The 24,184-nt window shown below is 43.7% G+C and overlaps 1 protein-coding gene across 1 annotated transcript; it reads left to right on the top strand.

Moving 5' to 3' along the window:
- Positions 1 to 1,363: 1,363 nt before the first annotated feature.
- On the top strand, positions 1,364 to 24,184 carry LOC310995907 (uncharacterized protein). Its single transcript, XM_083985108.1, has 17 exons — positions 1,364 to 1,433; positions 4,044 to 4,075; positions 6,852 to 6,884; positions 7,043 to 7,105; positions 7,315 to 7,347; positions 15,840 to 15,875; positions 16,178 to 16,219; positions 16,310 to 16,359; positions 16,540 to 16,592; positions 16,687 to 16,913; positions 17,611 to 17,864; positions 21,413 to 21,538; positions 21,698 to 21,833; positions 21,919 to 21,966; positions 22,067 to 22,138; positions 22,283 to 22,573; positions 23,023 to 24,184. The coding sequence occupies exons 1-17, from the start codon at positions 1,384 to 1,386 to the stop codon at positions 23,049 to 23,051; spliced, it is 1,575 nt and encodes a 524-aa protein (XP_083841234.1). The 5' UTR covers positions 1,364 to 1,383; the 3' UTR covers positions 23,052 to 24,184.

The following is a 24,184-nucleotide window of genomic DNA, read 5'->3' as shown; positions in this document are numbered from 1 at the left end:
AGCCCTTGATCCTTCACTCATTTCTCCCACTGGACATCTCACACACCCACAGAGAGCTCTCCCTCCCTTCCTCCCTTCCTCCCTTCCTCCCTTCCTCCCCGTCTCCTCCTCTCAGTCTCTATGATGCCACCACTGGCCTGCTTTGATTCCCTAAACATTATACTACATGACAACACGACTCTCTGATCAGTCCTCATGTCAAATCCATGAATCTACTCTGAATGTGTCTCCAATGAAAGGATATGGATATTTTACAGAGGCCGTTTTGCTGTTGGGTTGTTTTTGTTGTCTGATGCGACATCTGGTGGTACCTTTCTATAAGTGCAACTAATCGGTGGAGCACGTTTTCCCGCTCAAAGTGGCCTAGTTGCACTGTGGAGAGCTGGCAGCTCCTTGTCTGTGTGGGAGAGAAAAAAAAATCCAAGCACCAAAAATCTTCCAGGTTATTTCAGACATCTTATTTTGAGAGCCAAATAAACAAAAATACATGATTGCATGCTGTTCATCAACTTCCTTTTTCTTATACTTTACTTAAGTGGGCTATTTAGCTTTATTTCAGACCTTAAGGCTTTGGCTGCATGTAACTTAGTGATACAAAATGGAAAGCATGTTAGACCCTGCAGCCTATTTAGACCTTACAAATATAAAATGTTACTTGTTTCCACTTTTCCTCCATTATCATTTCAAACAAACACCATGCAGCCAAGCCTCTGGTCTCTGCCTTTTACAGTGTGTAGCAGTAAACGCCTCCTCATCACTGGCTTCACTCTACAGTATTCTTGGTATCACTGATGTTAAAAAGCACACTGAAAGACTGAGTGTAAATCTTCGACATGACGGTATACAGCCCACATTGAGGCGAGGAGATACTACACCCCGCCCACGTGCTCATTGATGGGCCTTCATGTGTTGCGCACTTGCAGAGCTGCACCGCTGATCCTGCAAAGCTGCGCTCTGCACAAAGAACCGCGCGGCACCAAACAGCATGATGTGAAGATCTGCGATGTGATCTGCTTCCTTGCACACAAGCACATTATTTTGGAGAGGAAACAAATCCAACATCTACACTGCGCAAACCCCCGATTGGCCGTTTTTTCTTTTGAATTTGGGGACTTTTTGGAAACACTAAGCAGCATATAGGGTCAAATCCAGATGTTTTGTCGCGCCGACGGTGGGATGTTGCGTCCAAGGGGAAAGTGATGTGAATGAAATGTTGTTTGGCCACGAGGGCTGTGATGACCATCAGTGTGTAGCGCTTTAAAGTGGCACCGGCCGACAGTCAATGATAGGATCATATTGCCTCCCAGGTGCTTTGACGCGCAGCCGCTGCACCGCGGTGTCTCAACAGAAACTATAACGGGGTCCGACGGCGGAGGAGGGAGGATGGTGGCAGAGATGGCGAGCTGCGGAGCGGCTTGTCACCTGGAGGACGGGTAAGACTGTTTGTTACTACGTCCATGACGCACAGAAAGTGATGGCCTCTGGGTTTGAGTCAGCGTTTAGCTGTTTTTTGTTTTGTTTTTTTGCGCGCATGCTTGGACAACGCGATGCTCGCTGTGGATAAGGCGCTAAAATGGCTTTGTGACAACACAGGAAGTGGTGTCCTCTGCAGGCGGTAAAGGGCTCGTGTGTTTGTGCATTTTAAGACAAAAGAAGAACACATAGATTATTGCTTTCTGGTCATAAGTGAACGTAGAGATCAGGTCGATGGCCTAGAAAGTGGAGGAGAGTTGCGCTTTGTTTATTTGAGTCTCTCGGCGCAGCACGCTGTTATGTTGTGTTACATTGTGATGACTCATAGTGCGTCATGATGCCGCAGAGACGGTTGTTACTGAACTGCTTGATCCTAAAGTAGGTTAAATAAAAAACCCCTATAGAAATACATGAGGTGAGAGGGTGAATGTGACGTATAGCTGCTGTCGATGTGACCTCATATACACAACAGCTACCAGCATGTAGGCTACAACTTCCTGCTTTCAGTTTGTTATTTAAAATATTTATGTTATAAAACATTGTACAACCAGCACAGTGTACAATATAATACTTTCTTCTTTAAAATAATAATAAAAACTCATTCTAATCACCTAGGCCTATAAATAGGCCCACTCATGTGTGACAGGTGAGGTGAGGTGAGGTGATAGTGATATCCCATTGTGTTGTCTTGTTGCCTTGGTATCATTTACCCGGGTAGTGAGGTTTGGGTAAAGTCCCCTACTGAACAATACAGCTCAGGTTCATGCCAACATTGTTCCACAAACTAATAAAAGATAATCAGTGAAGTTAGAAGTTAATGTGACTGTGAGACACACACCGGTAGTTTTATTGACTTTATGATAACTTTATCTGAGAACTGGCAGGATTTTACTTACAAGGTCATGACTTGAAGAATGAAGCCATATTGTGGCATCGGTAAAGTGTAATATTAGTAAATAGAGGCATTAAAGGTCAACAGCCTTTTTTATTCATGCAGAGTAACTGACAGTTGTTTATCTGCACACAGATGTCACGTCTCTGTGGTGTATTTGGGAGGCTGTAGAAAATTTTGTGGTCTTTATCTTTAGACCAGAGGACAAATCATAACCCTCAGAGGAGTTTCTGTTACCCTGTCTTTGTAGGAGGATGATAGAAACAAGTCAGAGCAGAGACGAGAGAGATAGTGTGTGTGTGTGTGTGTGAGAGAGAGAGTGAACTGGTGCAAGGAGATTATTCATTGTCTGAAAACATGGTGTCAATGAGAAAGCAAACTTTTTTTCAAAGGATACCATGGTAACTAATGAGACTCAGTGCTGTCGTTGACCTTGAAGAGAAGAAACCCCTCTTTCCTGAACAGATGTTTGAAAACAAAGGAAACCACAGCGCCTTATCATGATAAACAGACTGTAAATAAATGAATACTATGCGGTTTAGCCTTAATAATCTTAACGTCCCAATAGGCCTACATCATTTTGCTTTTGATCGCCAAGTTCTACAAAATAATTATCACGCGACAGAAACAGGAAGAGACACAAGGTGCGACGTGACCTACTTTTTCACGCCTGCTGGTGGTGAACTCGTTCTTCTTGTGGAGTTGGCTCTCTGTTGTGTTTTTTGCGACGGATCTCGGGCGTGTTGCATCTTGTTGAAGCCCAGACTGTGTTAACAGGTTGCTCCAGTCCTGAGCTCACACACAATATCTGAACTATTGCACTTTTGGACTTGAGTCATTGTTTATTTTATAAAACTATGTTTCCTGGAAGCATTAAGCAGACATCAAAAGGTCCACAGAGCTGAGGAGTCACAGAGAACTGCTATAAATTTCTCCTGGGCTGGTGTGGGAAACGTCATTAAAACTAATATCGCAATCAGACAAGAGTATTCTCAGTTACTGGTGTCACATGGCAGATATTTCCAAAATAATTTGAAAAATTATCTGATGTCCAATGCAATTCAGTGTGTTCCTCTGCAGTTCTTTACACTACAAAACAAACAAAACAATATTTAAAGTTCCTCATAATGTTAGTTTTTGATTAATAAGGGGATAAAATAATAACACCATACAGTCATATCATCACAATATGACACCACTGAAAGTAGATGAGTGATTGTACTGACTCACCGTTCAGCCCTGCTGCTGTATCTGACACTGCATCAGACCAGTTTTGTTAAATGGCAAAAGTCCCCTGCCATTATCTTTCCATGGCCGGTTTCCTGCACCATCAAGCCTGCTCAGAATCTGGGTCAGTGTGAGTTTAGGTGGGAAGGTGAATCTATCACTGGACAGGAAGCTGTTCTCACACTGTTTTCATCAGTGTGAGAAAGTTAGATGCAGACAGCTTGTTCACATTTCCTGTTTTTCTAATTCATCCAAAAAGCAGAAGTGGCCTACTACAAGAGTCTGCAGCTGCACAATTTTAAGAGCCATCAATTCCAACCGCTAAATTCTTTCTTAAGTTTCATCACACACACACACACATACACATACACATACACGACCCCGTCCCTCCTCCACAGGACTCTGCAGTGTGATTTATAGTTGTCTGAATGTTATCACTTCTGCCCCACAGAGACGGAGATATCCCTGCGCTGGAAAACAAAGGTAAACATCAACCCATTTTCACCCCCCTCCCCCTCTCCCACTGCTGGCTTCTCCGTCTCCCTTTAGTTTCTCACTGTGCATGTGTGGAGCTACACATGTTTGTGTTTGTGTTCTTTTACCATGCTACACCCCTCCTTTGCTGCCCTTTTTCAATATTTATACAAGTCTGTATCCCCATCTATTATTTGTATCTACTTCTGCTCTCTCTGCCACCTTCCTGTCCTCTCGTGGTTTGGCCTCCCTCATTTCCATATCATTTGCTTTAAAGGGCAGCAAGATTTATGCACAGTCACACGATTACCTGTGTCTCCAGTTCTGCATTTGCTATTTTTATCATTGCATACAATTCTGTTTGTTTTTTGCAATCTAATATTTACCGGTACTTTTTCCCCCCCCATGTGAGTTACTAGATCATTTGAGAATTTGATTTGGTCCTCAGAAAATGATTCACATTCAGTGCCAAAAAAAAAAAAGATAGTTTGGCAAAGGCGAGGGCATTGGAAGTGCTGTCATGTGACTTTCACTCCTGATACTGATTAAAATACATCCAGCCCATGGTGCTGTGCCAATGAAGATTACAGATCCAATTTGAGAGCTCTATTTTATTAAACTTAGAACTTGTACACCACACTGCAGAACTCATTGGGATCATGTGTTATGTGTTTATGCAACCACAATGAATTCTAGTGCATGTAATAAGTCCTTCTTCTTAAGTGTTTCCATTCAGTGGAAATGTGCAGACATAAACACATGAAGTCAACGCGTTCTGCTTACTGTATTGTTACAGCGCGACGTCCTCATGGACCTTTGTTACTGTACATGTCACAACTCACAACTCTTCTTTCACCACCATGTTTTCTGTCTGCCTCTGCACTGCTGACTGTCATATAAAGGCCAAAAAAAAAATAAACACAAAGCCTTGCGTTTAAGTATTGAGAACTGGACCAAGTTAATGCAAAATAGATATAATACAAACCAATGATTTTAGAAACCTTTACGTAAGAAGAGTTGGGACAAGCCGCAAGATTATAAACATCTGCTGCACACCACACTTCCGCCTTTTTAATGCTCTTTGCTTTGCTATTACTTTAGACCAGCAGATGGCAGCCGTCACCCATGGAAGCAGCCAAACCTTTGAAGCTGTGTGTGTGTGTGTGTGTGGACGTGGATGTGTGTAGCTGTGCGGGTGTTTGCTCTCCACCTTGTTTGTCAGTCTGATGAAGGGAAGCGGCCATGCCAGAGTGAAGAGAGATGCCTGCTGGCTCAGCTGTGAGGCGGCAGCAAGAGGAGGAGATTGGCCATAGGAGGCATATGAGGGCATAGAGAGAGAGAGAGAGAGAGAGAGAGAGAGAGAGAGAGAGAGAGAGAGAGAGAGAAAGAGAGAGGAAATGGGTGGATAGTGAGTGCAGAGAGAGGTGAAGAAGAGAGATTGATGAGGGAGGTGCTGCGAGGGGAGCGGTGACGGCAGCATCTGCTTGTTAGTCTAAGATAAAACTCTGTGGGCCGGGAAGGATGGGCTCCATCCATTAGCCGGGCCAGGCACTTAGCCAGATGGCCCGGTCGGTCCACAGACACTGCGCACTGCTGGGAAGCGAGGAGCTGCGGCGGGCGGCGGTAGCTCCTCTGGACCCATCTGTATAAATGTGCAGGGATGTTAATGCATGGCACTTATCACAGGCTGCCTCACAGGGCGCTAAAGGAATGATGGAGGGGGGGCTTTTTCTATCACCAAAAAAGAATCATCACACTATACTGACGTAGAAGTAAAATAAAAGCACTGGGGCTTTACCTGATAAAGGAAGTCACAAAATTTGACAGAGGATAAAACTCTGTACTTGTTTATCGGATGCTTCATTCGTTATCCATCTGGTGTAACTTTCCTTATGTAAGGAGGAATTAAATTCGATTCTCAAAGGCATTAAAAAATTTATTTAAAAAATTGATTGATTCATACAGTGAGATTTTGATATCATTACATCCCTATAGAGCACAAAGAGCAGAAAAATAGGGGGATTATACAGTTAATCTACAGTAAAATTAAACGTGTGTGAAAAAATTGAGAATTTTCTAAATTAATATTTTTAGGTGGTGGCAGGCTACTGTTGACTTTTCTTTTTCTTTTAATCGCTAGCGGCAAAAATCGGAATTGGCAGGTCAGGCTTTTTAAAAATTGGTGATAGGCCAGAAAATTGCAGTCGGTGCACCCCTATTGGTGTGATAAACATGCAGAACCAAGTAATTGGGTAATTGTGAATGTGTATATAGGTAAGTGTATGTACGCACACGTATAGTATTTGCAGTCACAGGCATTAAAAATGTTTGAAATGGCATTAAAAAGGGCATTAAATTAGATTTGCTGGTACCTGCAGAAACCCTGGACAGGTTTAGCGGCAGGTTTTTTCTCTGTTTAAAATGACCTTTGGTGCATGATGAAGCAACAAGTCTGAGTGTTTACATCATGTTTGCTTCCCCTTTTTTTTTGTTTTTTTTTGTTTGTTACAGATAGTCAACTACTGTTTGTTTTCGTTTTTACTTCTCATAATGGTGTAATAACCACAGAAATGATCAAACCTTGAAAGTGGTGACGTCATCATAATGGTGATAATGATGCCATGATAAACATCAAGTAATAATGATGTAATGTAATGATGTAGGATAGTAGTAACAGTGAGATGGAAATGTACAAGAAACTTTTCCTTACATTTGGACATTATTGCATCATTTTTTTTCAGACTAAACAGCACTAACCTGAAAACAAATGCTCTTTTTGTTACAGATAATCTGACAGAAAGTGACAGCAGTAGCTCAGGTAAGCACAAGTACTATTTCACAAAAGTATCTCACCAAATTTCGTAAGTTGTCAGCAAAACATTTTATTTTTTTGTTTATATCCATTTTTTTGTTTACCATTGTGAAATGAATCCTTTGGACTCATAATTCAGTCCCCTGACTTCATGTGTCCAACAGAAAACGCAGGAACTTCGACTGAAGAGAGCTCAGAGGAGGATGAAGAGGAGGATGAGGATCGTGGTGAGAGACAGACACAGATCAGTATTACATGTCGTATCTTAAAGGAATGATTTCTCATTTCTGGAAATCTGCTCATTCATTTTTTTTTTTGCGCAGAGTTAGTTTTATTGATGTTCTCTAACTCTCAGTAAAAGAAAGAAAATTACCAAATATCCCCAAAATGCTTTGATTAAACCCTCCCCTTTTCCCTGTGTTTTCACTCTCACTAGAAGCCTGTGCTCAGAAGGATGGAGGAGAGGAAGGTAAATAAATAACATCCCATATGTTCGGACTTTTTAAATTCTCAGCCCTCCGAAAGGGCTTGACACAGGCACATGAAGGAATAACTCGTGCTTTCCCTTGATCTTCTTTATTTTTTGTAACAAATGATCACAGGTGACCACACAGGTCACAACACAGGTCATAAACCTGAAAGGAATAACCAAATACCAGGTTACATATAATAGTATTCATGAAATTATAACCTTTAAATAGCTATTTTTACTTTTTTACATTCTTTTTACTTTAAACAGAACATTGACCTTTTTAATATGAATTAACACAATGAATTATAATAAACACAGCGGACCAAATTATTAAATCAGTGTCAGTACCAGCCAGCTAAACACCAACCCAGAATGCTAACAACGCTAGCATAACAAGCTAATCGGGAGCTAGCGGAAATGCTAATGCTAGCTAGCGGAAATGCTAATGCTAGCTAGCGGAAATGCTAACGCTAACTAGCGGCGCTAATCGCGAGCGCTAAATAACACTCTCATTCTTCCAAGACTGCTTACCAACGAAACAAGCATCAACACATTATATCCTTATTGCTACTCATTGTTAGCAGGCTATTTCTTAGCTACAGCTCACCAATGGGCCATGTGCCTCCGTCAGAATCCCGGACACAACTGCCGTGATCAGCAACACCGGAAGTCATGCTGACTTTTCAAAATAAAATGCAAAGGTATAAATCTTAAATAAAACACTCAGAGCTACAAATAATGATTGAATTATGAAAGTCTTGACACCTCCCACTTGGCCGATTGATCAGAGATCCAAAGAGGCCACAATTAACAGTCATTTGAGTTTCTCAGTAGGTATCTCAAACATAAAGTCCAAGCCTTTATAGCCTTTCAAAATAAGTGTCCTTCAAGATTAGATGTTCCTCGTAGATCCAACACGAACACAAAGCTAACTAAGGAGGTAGGCACCACCACCTTGCCTCCTACTGAGTGTAGGTTTGCCCACTAATCACTCAGTTGCCTCCCAGGGTTACCTACTAACTAAACAGAGTCCATGTTAACCCTTGGTGAGGACTTGTCTACTTCTGGTAGTCCTCAACTGGAATCAAAACCACCAGCCTCCGCACATCCCTGCGAAGAACAATGGTTGTAGGTAAGTCAGAGGTTTCTCTCTGTACCCTGGATACAGACAGTCCCATGCAGATTTTCAAGTCCACGTCCCGGACGATCCCTTTCTTATCAGGATACGTAGCGATGACTCGGCCGAGTCGAAACTGTCCTCTCAAGGCATTTTGATCTGCTAACCAGACCACGTCACCAACTTTGACACTTCTCTCTGCTCTATGCCACTTGTGCCGGATGAACAAGTTTGGGCCCGCCAACTCGCTCCACTTTGACCAGAACTTGTCCACTCCAGCCTGAACTGCCCTTAGCCTCCGCCAAGGATGCGTTTCCACGTCGATTCCGTGCATGTCTCCTCCTAGTCCTGTGCGTCCCAGGATAAGAGAGTTAGGAGTTAAGTACTCCACTGCATCTTCCTGCTCTTGCGCCTTGGCATCAATGGGTCGATCGTTAGTCAAGTTAGCTGCCGAGTAAAGAAGGGTTTGGAACTCCCCCCAGGTGTAACAGCTAGTTGATCCACAAAGGCTGTGAAGGGCTCTTTTAATGAGTTTAACCGCTGCCTCGGCTGCTCCATTTCTGTGGGGCGCGTCCGCAGGGTGGAAGTCCCATTGCCATTCTGTGCCATTTTTGGCGGCCATGTCTTCAACAGAATCCTTCTGCAAGCAGGCGAGATGTCTGTGTAGCTCTCTTAGTGTAGGTTTAGCGCCTACAAAGTTTGAGCCTCTGTCCGACCACAACCTCTTCGGATGCCCCCTGAGCGCAGTGAATCGAGAGTAGGCCTGAAGAAAGCTTTCAGAAGATTGGTCATCGACGAGGTCGGCGTGGACGGCTCTAGAAGCCATGCAACAGTACACTACTCCCCAGACCTTTTTCTTGACCCTCTTCTTGACAGCGTCTCTCACCTCAAAAGGACCGAAGAGGTCTAGTGTGGTGTACTCAAATGGGTTTGCTCTGCTGGTGCGTTCCCGAGGGAGGTCGCTCATAACCTGCTGGCACAATCTAGCTCTCTGCTTCCTGCAAGTGAGACACTCATTGATCACCTTCTTAACTATCCTCCGACCTTGCACCACCCAGGCCCTTTTTCTTGTACGCAGCAGTGTAGCGGCAACGCCTTCATGATTTGACTCATGAGCGTCTCTTGCCAGCAAGGTTCCAAGCCACGACTGGAAGGGGATTAATGGTACAGCTGTTCCGTCTTCATTCCAAGACTGGACTCTACCACCACATAGCAATAGTCCTGTATTGTCGTCCTTGAACACAACCAGGCGGTTTAGAGTCGTGTCATGAAACTCCACGCTGTCCTGAGCAGCAAGAACCAGGTCTTGGAAGGCAGTTGTTCTTTCTTCTGCAGACAGCCTTGAATACTTTGCCTCCCACTTTGCTGGATCTGAGATTTGCCGTTCTTTATTTAACCAGAACTCCGCAGCTCGTCGAGTCCAGGCAACGGTCCCACACAACTTCGACAATGTACTGAACCGCTTTGGTTCAACAAGGCTCACAAGAGCTACACCGTTGAGTTTCCTCTTTGGTCTCTCTGCTGCTGAAGTTGGATCTTGATCTTTTAGTGGCGGCTGCAGCGTGAGACGACTATGTTCATCCGATGAGACTCCCAAGTCTGCACTGACGTCAGCTTTGCTGCAGTTAGGCATTTTCTTCGACTGAGCCCTAGTGATCGCAGCTGAGAAGGCTTTCCTCTTGAGCCTTTTAACGTCATCAGCAACGGTGGCCACTATCTCACTGGCCGTCTTCACTGGCCACTCAGCTTCTGGCCACTTTAGAAATTTAGGTCCTCTTTGCCACTCCGACTCTTCACCAAGCTCCTCAGGCGATGCTCCCCTTGTGATAATGTCTGAGATGTTGAGGTTTCCTTCAACCCATCTCCAATCTTCTACTGGTCCAGCCTTCTGGATTTCGCCGATGCGATTCGCAAAGAACGTTTGATAGCCATAACTATCCTTCTGGATCGCTCCCAAGATTGTTTGGCTATCTACGAAGTGGATCCAGTGAGTGACGTCAATGCGGCAATGCTTCTCAAAGTACCTTTTAAGACGAGTTGCGAAGACAGCGCCGCATAACTCTGCCTTAATCACGTCTCCCTTTTGGTTGAGAGGAGTAAGTTTGGCTTTTGACTCAACCAATCTCACGACGACTCCGTCCTGCGTTTCCCACCGAAGGTAAAGCACAGCTCCGTAGGAGGCCTCACTTCCATCTGAAAACGTGACTCCCACTGGGCGGCCAATGGCTCCTGGTGGTGTAAGGCTTCTCTCGAATTTGACGTGACCAAGTCTTACATACTCCTCGAAGAGTCTTATGGACGCCTCCCGAAGTTTTGGCGAGAGAGGGTCGTCCCAAGTATCTTTAGTTGAGTTGTCTTTCCCCGCCTCTTGATAAGATTCCCTTACAAGCATAACCCCTTTCTGCTTAGCTGGTGAGGCTAGGCCAATGGGGTCGTAGAATGCTGCAATCTGACTTAACAATACTCGACGCGTTAAGGGATTTGGCGTGTTACTTCTGACTTCATCTTCTCGCAAGTCGAGTCCCGTTCTCATTTTGCCTCGCTTCTTTGAGAAGTTGATGGACATCATTATACGAAGTTTGTCGGTCTCTGGTTCGTAGCCGACTCCTAATGCTTTGCTCTCTTCGTCTTGCATTTGGTTAGGCAACACCAGAGTTTTGGGCGCAGACATGACTGTTTCGGTCGTACTGGAGTTCGCTGTGGCTCCTGACCTCCCACTTTGGCCAGAAAAGATCCATGGCTTAAGGGAGAAGCCTCCAGCTTCTAAGATCTCTTCCACTCCTTTGGTGATCTTTTCTAGTGCCTTGGTTTCATCGTGGGACGTCAAGATGTCGTCCACGTAGCTATCTTCTACTAGAACCCGACGTTCTTCAACCATGGCAGCGAACTGGGGCAGATTTGCCGTTTCTCTCATAGCAACCTGGGCTATGCAGCCTGCAGGCTTGTCACCGATGTTGACCCTGACTACGGCAAACACCTCAATATCATCTTCCGGGCGGTCCCTCCAAAGGAAACGGTGAAGATGCACTTCTTTGTCCTTTAGCCAAACGGAGTTGTACATTTTTCTCACATCTCCTAAGGCAGCATACAATCCACTCCTAAACCTCAGAAGGACTCCTCTGATTTGATTGAGGACATCTGGGCCCTTGTGCAGGAGGTCGTTCAAACTTACTCCCATGAACTCTTGGCTACTGTTCCACACAATCCTTACAGGTGTGGTGGTTGAATGAGGATTAGGAGCAACCAGATGACTGATGTACCACTTAGGTCCCTTCCAACTGTCGATTTCGTCTTTAGTGAGTTTAGCGGCAGCTCCCCTAGAGACCATGTCATGGATTTGCTCTCTGTACGCAGCCTTCCATTCTGGCTCCTTTTCAAGGCGTTTTTCCGTGTTCAGAAAAGTTGCTTCGACTGCACGTCGGTTATCAGGAAGCGTCGCAGGATCTCCTTTCCATGGGTAAGCTGCATCCCAGTGAGGGGTTCCGCAATGCTTGTCCGCTTGCACGTAGGTGAGGCACTCTTTGATTTTTTCTAGGTCCCTTTCCTCTCCTAGGGTCATTTCTTTGCCTCCAGGAGGACACCTACCACATTTGCAGCCACCACATTGAGGATCACAAGCCGCGCCAACGCTATCCCACTTGAACCACTCGAATACTTCTTTGTTGGTAGTCGCAGTACTCCGGATGATTGTCTCTCCATTCTCTACTTGGGCTTCGCCAGGTCCTGCCGGGTCCACAAGGATCTCTCTGTATGCCCTTGACGCTGTTCTCATTGACCTCGCAAAGTGGGTGTCAGACCTATGCACTGCAAGGTCTACTTCTTCAAAAAGCTCAGGGTGAGTTCCACCGACAGTCTTACCCAGAGGTCCATCCCAGAGGACAAGGTCTCCCTCCACTTTGGTTGGCTGTGGGACCAGGCGACCTTCCCTGTGGCTTACTAGAAGGTCAATATTCTTGGGGCGGATCAAGTCATTGGTTGCAACATCAGGGAAGAACCTTTGTAGTTGCTCTGGTGTGACTGCTTGGTTCACCATTGCAATGTTATCCAAGCCGTAGCAGAGGAGTTTGTGTTCCGTTACTGTACCCTTGGGGGTCTTTATTCTTAGCCTCAAGGTGTACCTTTTAGTAGAAACTGTCTTTTCCATTCCTCCAACTCCTTGGACAATCATTTTGATGCTTTCACCATTCAACTTGAGACGCTCTGCGGCTTCAGTGGAAATGTAATTCGTGTCCGATGCAAGGTCAATCAAGGTGCCGATCAGCTGGCCTGAGTTTGTAGTCACTTCCAGTAGCATCATTATGACTGGGTACTCTTTCAGCTTATTGCTGCTGCTGGCGCATAGTGTCGTTGAAGCCTTGTTTGAGAAAGCTTCCTTGAACTCCGCCTTCAGCTCTGGAGAGAGTTTAGCAAGAAGCTCCTCCTGTTTGTCTGTCAGTCCAAGTCCTCTTTTCTCCTCTTTTGGATCACTCTGCACTCTGTTCGTCTTATCCCTCTGTTTGATCGGTGGCTTCGGACAGAGCAGGTAGTTGTGATCAGAGGACCCTCCTCTTCGACAGTCATCCTTTGAGCAGAGAAACTTCAGGTTGCAACCGCCATCTTCGCCATGGTGGCGCAAGCACTTGAAGCATGCTCCTGCTTTCTTTAGGTGAGTCTTTTTACTAGACAAGTTCAGCCTTTTGAAGACTTTGCAGGCAAACAGTCTGCCTGCATGCACATCGTCTCCACACACGATGCATGAAGTTGATGGAGAGTTTTGAGTGTTACCCGATGTAGCCCTAGTGAATGCTTTCTTTTCCCTAAACCTCTCAGGTTTGATCACTGGGCTGGGCTGTATTTGCAGTTGATCTAACTCCTCAAGAATGTCTTCTTGCCTTTTCAGGTACTGCAGCAAACAGTCAAAGTGATTGCGTGATGAAAAGCCGCTTGCAGGATCATTCTTGTGAGTTAGCCACTTTTCTTTTAGTGAATCAGGCAACTTACTCTCAATCGACTGTGCTACTACTCGATTCTTCACAGCATCTTCCTCCCCCAAGACTTGGAGATCGTGAAGTGCTCTCTCCACGGCCTGAATCAGTTCAATTGTCTTTCTGGGTTGATTTCCCTTTATGGGGGGAAGTTCTTGAACTTCTTTCGAGATTAGTAGCACTATTTTTGGCTTGTTTCCGTACTTATTGTCCAGAACCCTGAACACGTCAGCGGCGGATCCGCAGCTGGACAATACAAGGTCCCTTTTGACTTTGTCGTCTAGGCTTCCTAGAAGGTGGAATTTCCTCACGTTCTCCAAACCGTGTGGGTTTCCTAGCCGCTGCAAGTCTTCCCATTCAGCTTTCCAACGATAGTAATCTCGCATGTCACCGGAGAATACAGGCAGACGTGCTCGCTCCAGACTAATCAGGGGCTTGACATTGTAAGTCCCGGAGTTCATGCCAGAACCACCTTGCAGTGCGTTGAAAGTTCCATGTGGCGTGCTTGCAGCATCTGGAAATACACCGTAGCTGAGATTTGGGGGTTGGTTGGGCGAGCTAGGCTGGATGCCTCCCACAGGAAGTTGAGTTTTCCCAGGGTCGAACAGGTTTGGGTTAGGTTGAACACCAAAAGCAGCCTCCTCACTGGGCTTGCTTCGTTGTCCGTCTTGGTTTTGTTCTACCGTTTCAACTGGTTCTTCCTCGTCGGCTCCAGACAAGACCCAGCCTTGGTTATCGCCTTGCCACGCCCACTCATCCCATAATTTCTCGCGACGTTTCTTTAGCTTCCTTATGCAATCTCTTGACTCCGTTACCTTGGGTCTAGGAATCAAACTCATCCAATCATTTACCTCTCTTTCGAGTTCGAAGATCTCCCGTTCCAGGTTTCTATTCATCAGGTCGCGTTGTTTCCTGGTCATCTGATGGTAATTGGTTGCCTCAGCCTGGTCCATGGCTGATTCAGCCTCAGTGGCGAGGGCGGTAATTGCCTGCTCAGCGAACCTGATCCAGAAGCTCTTTAGGACGATCTGTTCAGTTTCATCAAACTTACGGTCGCACTCTGATGTTTTAGCATCAATTTGCGCCGCCATCTCTTCGGCGTGATCTTCGCCTGCTTCTCTTAGGGCTGTTACAAACTCGAACCCTGCATCTCTGACTCTTAAGTGCTCTGATTTAAAGCTTCTCCACTCACCTATCATTTCACTTTCTCCTAGTGCGTTCGCTCTGGAGGTGAGATGGTTGGCTCTTTTGGTGAAAGCGGTCTGAACTGCTGAACGCCTCTGCTTGAGCTTCTCCAGCTCCTCCTTTGATGCTGCCATGTTGCCACCTTTTCTTGCGTTAACCGAAAGTTGAAGCTTTTAATGCCACCTGGGTTTTAATAGTCTTTTGCCTCTGCTGGACTTATAGACTTTCTCCCTTCTTCTGGCTTTAGCTGATTTCCTTGGCTAGCAAGCAGATGAGCAGACAGTGTTATTAAGGGCTGTTGGCTCACAGAGTGGTTGAAACAGTCTTCGGGCTTTGTCCGTGTTTCAAGGTTTTCCAGTCTATTTTTTCTGTAAAGCTGGTGCCTTGGTTTATGACTGTTCGGACTTTTTAAATTCTCAGCCCTCCGAAAGGGCTTGACACAGGCACATGAAGGAATAACTCGTGCTTTCCCTTGATCTTCTTTATTTTTTGTAACAAATGATCACAGGTGACCACACAGGTCACAACACAGGTCATAAACCTGAAAGGAATAACCAAATACCAGGTTACATATAATAGTATTCATGAAATTATAACCTTTAAATAGCTATTTTTACTTTTTTACATTCTTTTTACTTTAAACAGAACATTGACCTTTTTAATATGAATTAACACAATGAATTATAATAAACACAGCGGACCAAATTATTAAATCAGTGTCAGTACCAGCCAGCTAAACACCAACCCAGAATGCTAACAACGCTAGCATAACAAGCTAATCGGGAGCTAGCGGAAATGCTAATGCTAGCTAGCGGAAATGCTAATGCTAGCTAGCGGAAATGCTAACGCTAACTAGCGGCGCTAATCGCGAGCGCTAAATAACACTCTCATTCTTCCAAGACTGCTTACCAACGAAACAAGCATCAACACATTATATCCTTATTGTTACTCATTGTTAGCAGGCTATTTCTTAGCTACAGCTCACCAATGGGCCATGTGCCTCCGTCAGAATCCCGGACACAACTGCCGTGATCAGCAACACCGGAAGTCATGCTGACTTTTCAAAATAAAATGCAAAGGTATAAATCTTAAATAAAACACTCAGAGCTACAAATAATGATTGAATTATGAAAGTCTTGACACCATAATCGATCCCTCAAAAACCTTTTTATAAAGTTAAAGGGATGGTTTCACTAAGCTTTACTCCACCATCTTCTTTGCAGACGCAGAGGAAGCAGAGGCAGAAGACTCTAAAAATGGTGAGACACCTCATGAAGCAACATTATTTCTAAGACATCAGCACCTCCCTGCTTTTTCAAACTTTCTGTTTTGATGTTTACATCTAGTCCGCCATGTCATTTTGCACGATCACCATGGCTATAGTGGCAACTACTGCCACAACCGCAGTCACATTGGCAGCCGTGCTACATAATTATGCCTCAAAATGTCGGAGTCTTGCTGGCTTTTTTTTTTTTCTTCACTGAATTTGATTCGATGCAATTGCGTTCCACCCTCAGAGATTTTCATGTGATTATATTGAATTAATATTTTTTCTTCACAGAGCCTGTCGCTGGACCTGAAGCAGAGCTTTCAAATGGGAAAGGTGAGCCGATCATAATGGATGTTACTGTATAAACAGTGACATGTGACCTGTAAATAACATGAAATGTGTTATTGTCATACTTTGTGACAGATGAGAGGCAGTTCAAACTATGCTGTGAAAAATGCAAAACCATCCATCAGGTGAGCTCGGAAACACAATGTTGTGATTTTAAATGTTTTTTGATCGGACTTGTGTTATTGTGTTTGTCCACCCTGGAGAAGCCCCGCAGCTTTTAAATGTTAAGTTGTTTCTGTGGTGTTGAAAATGTGATATTATAATTGGGCAAACAAGTAAATAAACTGCTTTGGTGTGTTTGACAGAGCCACGGCAATGAGCTCGTTACCCCCAGGAGGATCTCTAAGGGACGACTGCAGTGAGTGTGATATTGTTTTTTATTCCGTGGTGCGTCCCTATTGTGTACAATTGTGTACGGTGTCGCTGAGTGTGTGTGTGTCTGTGTGTTTTAGGGTGCAGCTGGAAGGAGAGGGGACATACGAATGCTCCGTCACCGGCCTGGTCTTTGAAGCATCGGAGCGGGTTCTCGTAAGGTACTCGGTCTTGTCCTGGTCCAGGTTCGGCTCATTCCTCCAGGACTCCTGGAAGTTTGCCGGACCCATCTTTAATGTGGACACGGTCAACAAGGACGCGTCTGTCCTCAAGTCCATCCAGTTCCCTCACTCCATCTGCCTCGCTGGTGAGCACATTAGGGCTTTAATTAAAACATTTTTAAAAACATTTTAAAATAAAAATATAATGATCCCACTTACTGATTTTGATATGGACATAAATGTTGAATCCTGGGTTAATTAAGGTATGACCCAACTTACAACCCTTTTTTTTTTTTTTTTTTTACAGAAAATAGTTAAAGGGACAACGAGGAGTTTCTATTTGGTTATAAAAAAAGTCTCACGTTAATGTGGATGAATCTACGTTACCCAAACTTGTTAATGGGCCCATTTTCGATAAATATATCGTTTTGTCTCTATCGTTATTTTGTTATTATTAGTGGTGGCGGAGATGCTGGTCGAGCCGACCAGCGTTTCCTTACTTTCGGTTTTGTGGCGAGTTATGAGAATAACGCCGCCGAATCGCCGTTTATGGTCGCAACTACGACGGTATGTGATCGTCTTCGAACCTCTGACTTTAATTCTTGATGAATGAAAACATGAGTCTGTCTTGCACCGGTCAAAGAATTTCACGGTGCGCGCGGAGGCTCATAGATGTAGTGTGAAAACGCTTCGCTTTTCCAAAACTCCTCGTTGTCCCTTTTAATTCTAATGAGTATAATTTTCTCTTTTGCAATAGAGATAAAGAATATGTCACCGAAAAAACGGTATATCCTATAAAGCTCTGTGAAATAAAGGATAAAGCCTTTTATTATCTCCTCACAGACCCAGACAATGAGATGACATTCAGTGTCCTGCACATAAAGAACAACCGTCCACTCATCGAGCCGACGGTGGACCACTCGGGTAGCCATGTCAAGTGGAATGTGACGTCCCTGTCACCGGTGGGTCCCATCATACAGACAAGCCAGTCTGTAGAGCGCCACGGGGTGGTCCTGGTCTACAAGCAGATGGGCAGCGACAACATCAACTACAGCTTCCACGTCTACCTGGCCACCAACAGCTCATCTGACATCAAGGTTAGTGTTAAATGCGTACAGTAACATCTCATTGTTACAAAGGTGCAGCCTGGACAGGTGCGTCAACCTGTTTAGCTTTGGCGTTTCCTGTTTCCAGCTCCAGCTTGATCAGGTGACTGGCAAGCACACATGCTGACTCATGGGCTGAGACTATGCAGGCAGGTTCCTTTGTTCAGCTTTCTCTTTCCCTTCACCCTGCAGTGCTGCCCCTATAAGTTTGGGCGTTGTGTGTATATTTTAATTCATGAACTCATCTGGTTGAGGTAATTGATGTGTTGCTATTTGCGGTAGTTTTGGAAATCCCAGTTGAGTGAGCCAGTGTGTAGCCCCGAGGCCTCCGCAGTTCACACAGTTCTTACCTTGTCAGGTTAATTTCTCATTAACTCCCATCTCCTGTCTCAAGAGAAGCACATGAAGACCTCCTGTGGAAGACTAAACCTGTGTCTCTGGTTGTTCTTCTGCCACGGGAGCTCCCTGCTGTTGACCCTGAGGAATCTGAATGCACAGGCCTTGAACCAGTTGTCATTTGATGGTTTTGTTGCCATATTGGGGGCATAACAATTTCCATTTTGTGGGATACTAGTACATCAAAGTTAATAATCTTGCGATTTTTTTATTTTTTATTTGTCCATTTAGGAACAATATAAATTAATCAGCATCACTGTACATGTCCCACTGTTAACCACTAATTTTTAAACTGCAGAGTTTGGGTGAGATGCTACAGTAGTAGTAGTAGTAGTAGTAGTAGTAGTAGTAGTATTAGTAGTAATGATGAGGATTATGAACATTAATTAATTAGTAGTTAATAATTAATTATTATTGTTTCCTTTTTTGAGCACCAAGGGAGTTGTGACCCTAATTTTGTTGTATGTCTATACAATGACAATAAAAGGATTTCTTTCTTTCTTTAACTAAATTGGCAACTGGAGGCAACAAATATTAAGACACACAAGAACAAACACTCTTTCAGTCTATGCAGTAATGAAGCAACAACAGCACAGAAAGTTTTTAACATGGGGACACACAGAGCAGCAGTAAAAGTAGTTAAGTATATGACTCACTCTAAAATACAGCACATCTATATGTTGTTCTCACTGAATTGTTAAAAGATCAAAAAGAAGTTGGTGAAGTGGTATTATATGCCAGCTTCATGAAGCTGCCACTATTAGTCATCACATCAGTCTGATGCAAGTGTGTATATAAAACCCTGAAAAACCCCAGCTCACTATAGAGGTGCCCACAGAGGCATCTACAAACACCTCCCTTAGAATTAGAAATATGTTGAACAATAAGCCAAGTAGTTTTACAGATGTGTGAACAAACACTAAACGCACTCCCTCCCTGGTTCTTAAACACAGCTTCATAGATCATATACTGTAATTGATGGAGTGAGCTCTGAGTGACACTCACACAGCCAATCATCAAAAATGTGCATTGCAAATGAAAGTAAAACAGTCTGGATCAAGGGCAGCAAGACAACAAACTTATTTCATCACCCTGGCAGATTCCACCTTTTGGATTACACCACATGACGTCAATTACACCCAACATCTGCCACACGGCAATGAGGCAACAACACCATGTGACAAAACATCCAAACATAACCCATGCAGAGGCACACTGGTTTTCCCCTGCTCTTTATCAAAAAGGTGATTAAAAATGATCCAGAATTTTCCATATTGAGCAGGGGTGCTCAGTGGGCACTGTCCTGTCAAATAAAGGCAAAATGCCCAAAAACGTCATATTGACTGATGTTGAAAACTTAAAGTGCATGTAGTGAAATAAGGAAGAGTGAGTCATCTGCCATGTCTAAAGTTGTTGGTTTGACATTGTGTGGCATGTGTGTGGCACAGTGTTTTTTCTGAAACTTTAGACTCTCCAGGAAGGAGCTGTTTTCTTTCCTGGTCGATGTTGTGGTGAACTCACCTGATTGTGGAAAGTCACATGGTCATTCTCGTAGATGTGTGGAGGATGCAGGCCGTGGACAGGTTCAGTTCTGTTATTGGTGGTCGCTCTTTAGGAACACAGTTTCTTTACTGACTGATCTTGTGAGCTCTGACGAGAAGTAGGAGTGGAAATCCACTCCAGATGTGAACACCAGTTATTGTTGTTGCTCCCTTCAAACACGATGCTACTTAAAAGTTAGTTTGTTCCTCTTTGTGTGTACATGTGCAACAGCCATCAGAGGTTAATGCAACTTATATTTTTGCGCAGTTGTCATTAGAAATGAACGTTACCCTGCTCTGTTTATGTTCAAGCTTCATCCGGTTTGGTTTAGTTTTTTCCTGTTTCCAGCTCTGGCTCGATCAGCTGACTGACGAGCACCTGCATGGGCAGGGTTTTGGGAACATGGTGAAATTTCTCCAAACCTTCAGATCAAAACAGTGTCTGTAGTTGGATCCTGTTTCATTTCAAACAGACACTTTGATCTGCAGATGTTCTGGCAATTTTACATGTCAGTGTGGTGACCGAAAACAAAACCTTGTTTTTTTAAAAAGTTGCTTCCATCACTTAAATCCAGTAACACTGTGGCAAGCTTGAGTACGTACACATTTTTTTTAATTTAATCTTAAACTGAGCTACTCAGGACAGTGATGACGTTTACACTGACTCACCATGAATATGAATATTGACATAAAAATATGATATGATCCAATTTTATAGTAATGTGAATGAGTCAACTTTCATGATGACTTTTAGCTTGAACCGACAGTAGATTGTGTTTATAGTGGAGGAGTTTCTCCCTTCAGGTGAGAGCAAAAACAAAACGAAGCCGAACAAAACCCCTCCTTTTATTTATTAAAAAATATTCCATTCATGGGACTCCTGAATTTTCCATTCATTACTGTGCATTATGGCAACTGGAAAAAACTCCAGAAAAATGCCTAATTACCTATATAAAGACTAGAAACTAAAAGGGACTTTCACTTCTCATTCATTTGTGTAGCTGCGCTGGCTTTGATGCTGTCAGAATGCACATAGAATAAACACAAGCTTTCCAGGTTTGTGTAACACACTGATGTTTTGATCTCAAAGCAGAATTTTCGGTATGTGGTGAAGTGATCATTTACTTACTGGTATCACTGACCTTCGCTGTGCTGACCTAGATGCTGGAGTGAGTTTGTGCAGTGAGACGGTAAATTTATTTTTAAAGAACTTGTGGTCAAGAAAGAAACTAAAGGGGTGTGTATCGTCATTGATCCCATTGTGTGTGTATGACGGTAAATACACTACGTAACATTTTGTGACACTGATGACAATGGGTCGTCACTGTGCTGTTTAAGGCACCCAGGAAATGTGCTTGTGGTTGTGTGTGGATGTGTGTTTGGGAGGATATCGCTGGTGAATAGTCGTACTGCATTTATTGTGACCCAGAAAAATGACACTTCCTAAAAAATGTGTGTTTTCTAGTGGTTTAGTTGTACGAGACGCCTTCAGTTTTTTTCCATTCACTCTGTGGAAAATGTGTTGTTTTTATTGAACGTCATTCAGTCTGCTCATCAATTACAAGAAACTGATGCACCTCTTGTCTTCCTGCTGTAAATTAGGACATATGCAAACAAGTGCGAGCCTGCAAGAACCGTTACATTCGGATCGACAAGCCTCCCACGTGTAAACTGGATGAGGGGACGTATCGTCTCCTGAGCGAACCAGAGGGAGACATCAAACCTCAGGTTAGAGTTGGACATGCATGTGTGCCTACTCAGTGAATCATCTGCAGCACAGCCTACAACATGGAAACACAAAATTATACATAATGTTGTACCTTTCCGGTTTGGAGTTTTTTATGCACTGACCACACACTTCCATGATGTTTCTGTGTCTCTGTGCAGGATTTGAAATTCACCTTTGCAGTGACTAAGATGAAAGGTTACTTTGAAGCTTTCTTCGAGCAGCCTCCTCCTTTTAAACTGTCTCTTATAGAGACTAACTCTGAGGAAACCGTATGGTCCGCCACCATCAGAGAAGGTACCAGTGTTTGTCCCCTCCATGTGTTTTACTTGTTTTATTTTCACGACGAAGTGGTGATGTTCATCTCTTGCTCCTCCCTCAGGCGACTGTGTGGATAACACAGAAAAGAAGCCAAGGAAAAGGACAAACAGTGAGCTTCTGTCTTGTTTTCAATCAGATTTGGTTTTTCTTCTACCCCAGCATGCTTTTCAGTCGCTACAGGTCGACTCACGTCACTGTCTCTCTCATAGGCAGACAGAGGAGCAGCAGTCCCTCAGAGGACGAAACGGCCTGTAAAAGGGCTCGATGGCAGGACGAGTCAGGTAACCTCCTGATCCAGTTATTTAACTTGAGGCACAACTTTTCTTTGCCCTTTTCAAGTCAACAGAAACTTTTCCAGAAGCACCTGCCTGTGTTTGCTAAGATTATACTGAAAAGAAGAACCTGTGTGGTGTTTTTATTTTTAGATGGCATGAAGACGGTGATGAGTCAGGTCCAGGACGTGTCAGAGAAGCAGCTTCTGCAGGTGGCCAAGCAGCTCGGGCAGGAGTGGAAGCAGGTGGCCATCTATCTAGACTTGAACTCCAAGGACCTGGACGACATCCAGGCATCTGAGAAAGATGTGACCATGCAGAAGCTGAAGATGCTGGTGGAGTGGAAGAGCAGAAGGCGGCAGAGAGAGGCCACAGTGGGACACCTGTGGAGGAGTGTGAAGGACCTGGATGTCTTGCCAAATGAGGCCCGTCAGACACTGCAAGGTAATGAAGTGCAGACACGCACCTGATGGACCTGCATGGGCATTTCAGTCATCACATTCAAATGGTCGTAACTGAAGCAGCAGAGCCTGAGATACTCTGCCTTTAAACTCTAAAAACAATGGACCCTACACTTCTCATAATGCACCTTCATAATCTCACAGCTTTCAGTCGGTTTCAGGCCTAAACTGACATTAAACACACACTGATGGCCTTATAATGATGTATAAATGAGATTACCGTTAGAACCAGTATTGCTGCTGTATCCAAGTTATGTAACACGACGAGAAGATGTGTGACTTAAACGTCGTGGTATGTGAGCCATGCAGCACTGTGCTGTCCAGACTGGGTCAAACTGTAACATGTGACTGACACTGGAACTTAATTTGAAAAGGTATCAAGCAGCTAAACTTTTCATTTTCATTCAAACCCTGTTTTTTGTCTGTTTTCAGATATGATGAACAACCAAGCAGCTAAGTGAAAGGGATGTGACCTGAATGGATGGTTGGATGTCTGTTCTTTCAGCACCACAAAGAAAAAAAGATCTCAGGAATGCAACAAAACAGGGAAACAACAGAGTTGACCTCTGGACAAAAACATCAGCTCTTCCATCACTTTGTGTTTCACTTTTGAATTTTTTTCTGGACATGAAACCAATGGATGAGTTTTTGTATTTCTGCATTTCATGAAAAGAGCCAGTGTCCTATTTTTAGATGGGCATTTTCCCTGATTTTGTTCAAATGTGGTCCTTTGATTCTGTAATGAATACAGAATAGACAAACTGTACCTGAAGGTACCGTTACGTAGCCAGAATTTGATGCTAGGCGTCAAGAGGTAGAGGCATTCAGATGTTTAGTAGCTAACTGTGTAGCTAGTGACACGTGTAAACGTAGGTGCTGCAGCGTTAAACCTGCAATCAGGAAAAATCCAACCTGTGTAACTTGTTTCACTTTTAAATGGGACTTTTTATAAAATAATTAGGCTCTACATCACAAGCATGTGACTGTCCAACGCACTGCGGACTGGATCACTGAACGATATTGTGTGTCATATGTGTTTGTGCACACTACGTCCTGTACATATCTTTTTCTACTAGATTTTTCAAACCTGCCATTTATTTTTTTAAACATGTTTTGTCTGTTTACAACTGTTTTTATTTTTTTTGTTAAAAATCTGAATCTGTAAAAAAAATAATGGAGCAGCCAGAGAGGCATTATTACGTCGGACTTGAATCATGAACCTGCTCCTGCTCTTATGAGACTAGATAGCACATCATCTGTTTGTATACAGTAGTATGAATTTTGTTTGTGTGTAGTACAAAATTGTGCAGTTTCGAAAACACAAATAACATGTAGATCTGGGGATGAATTTTATGTTTTCAGCCTGCAGTTTTGGCACAGCCACACAGCATTCCTTATATTATTTAGCTGTAGAGATCTGGAATAAAATATAAATATTTCTTTTGAATACTCTTAACATTCCTACAGTTTCCATATTAGTCAGTCATTATTGTTTTCCAATTTTCAGACATTTCCCAATCATGTTGCTATTTTGGAAATGCTGCAGAAACAGTGTCTGTAATGCTCGATATTTTGCAGTAATGTTTACATTCAA

The sequence above is a fragment of the Trachurus trachurus genome (assembly GCF_905171665.1).
Source record: "Trachurus trachurus genome assembly, chromosome: 13".
NCBI lineage: Eukaryota > Metazoa > Chordata > Actinopteri > Carangiformes > Carangidae > Trachurus > Trachurus trachurus.
The sequence above is the reverse complement of the archived record's forward strand: the minus strand, read 5'-3'. Positions and strand labels throughout refer to the sequence as shown.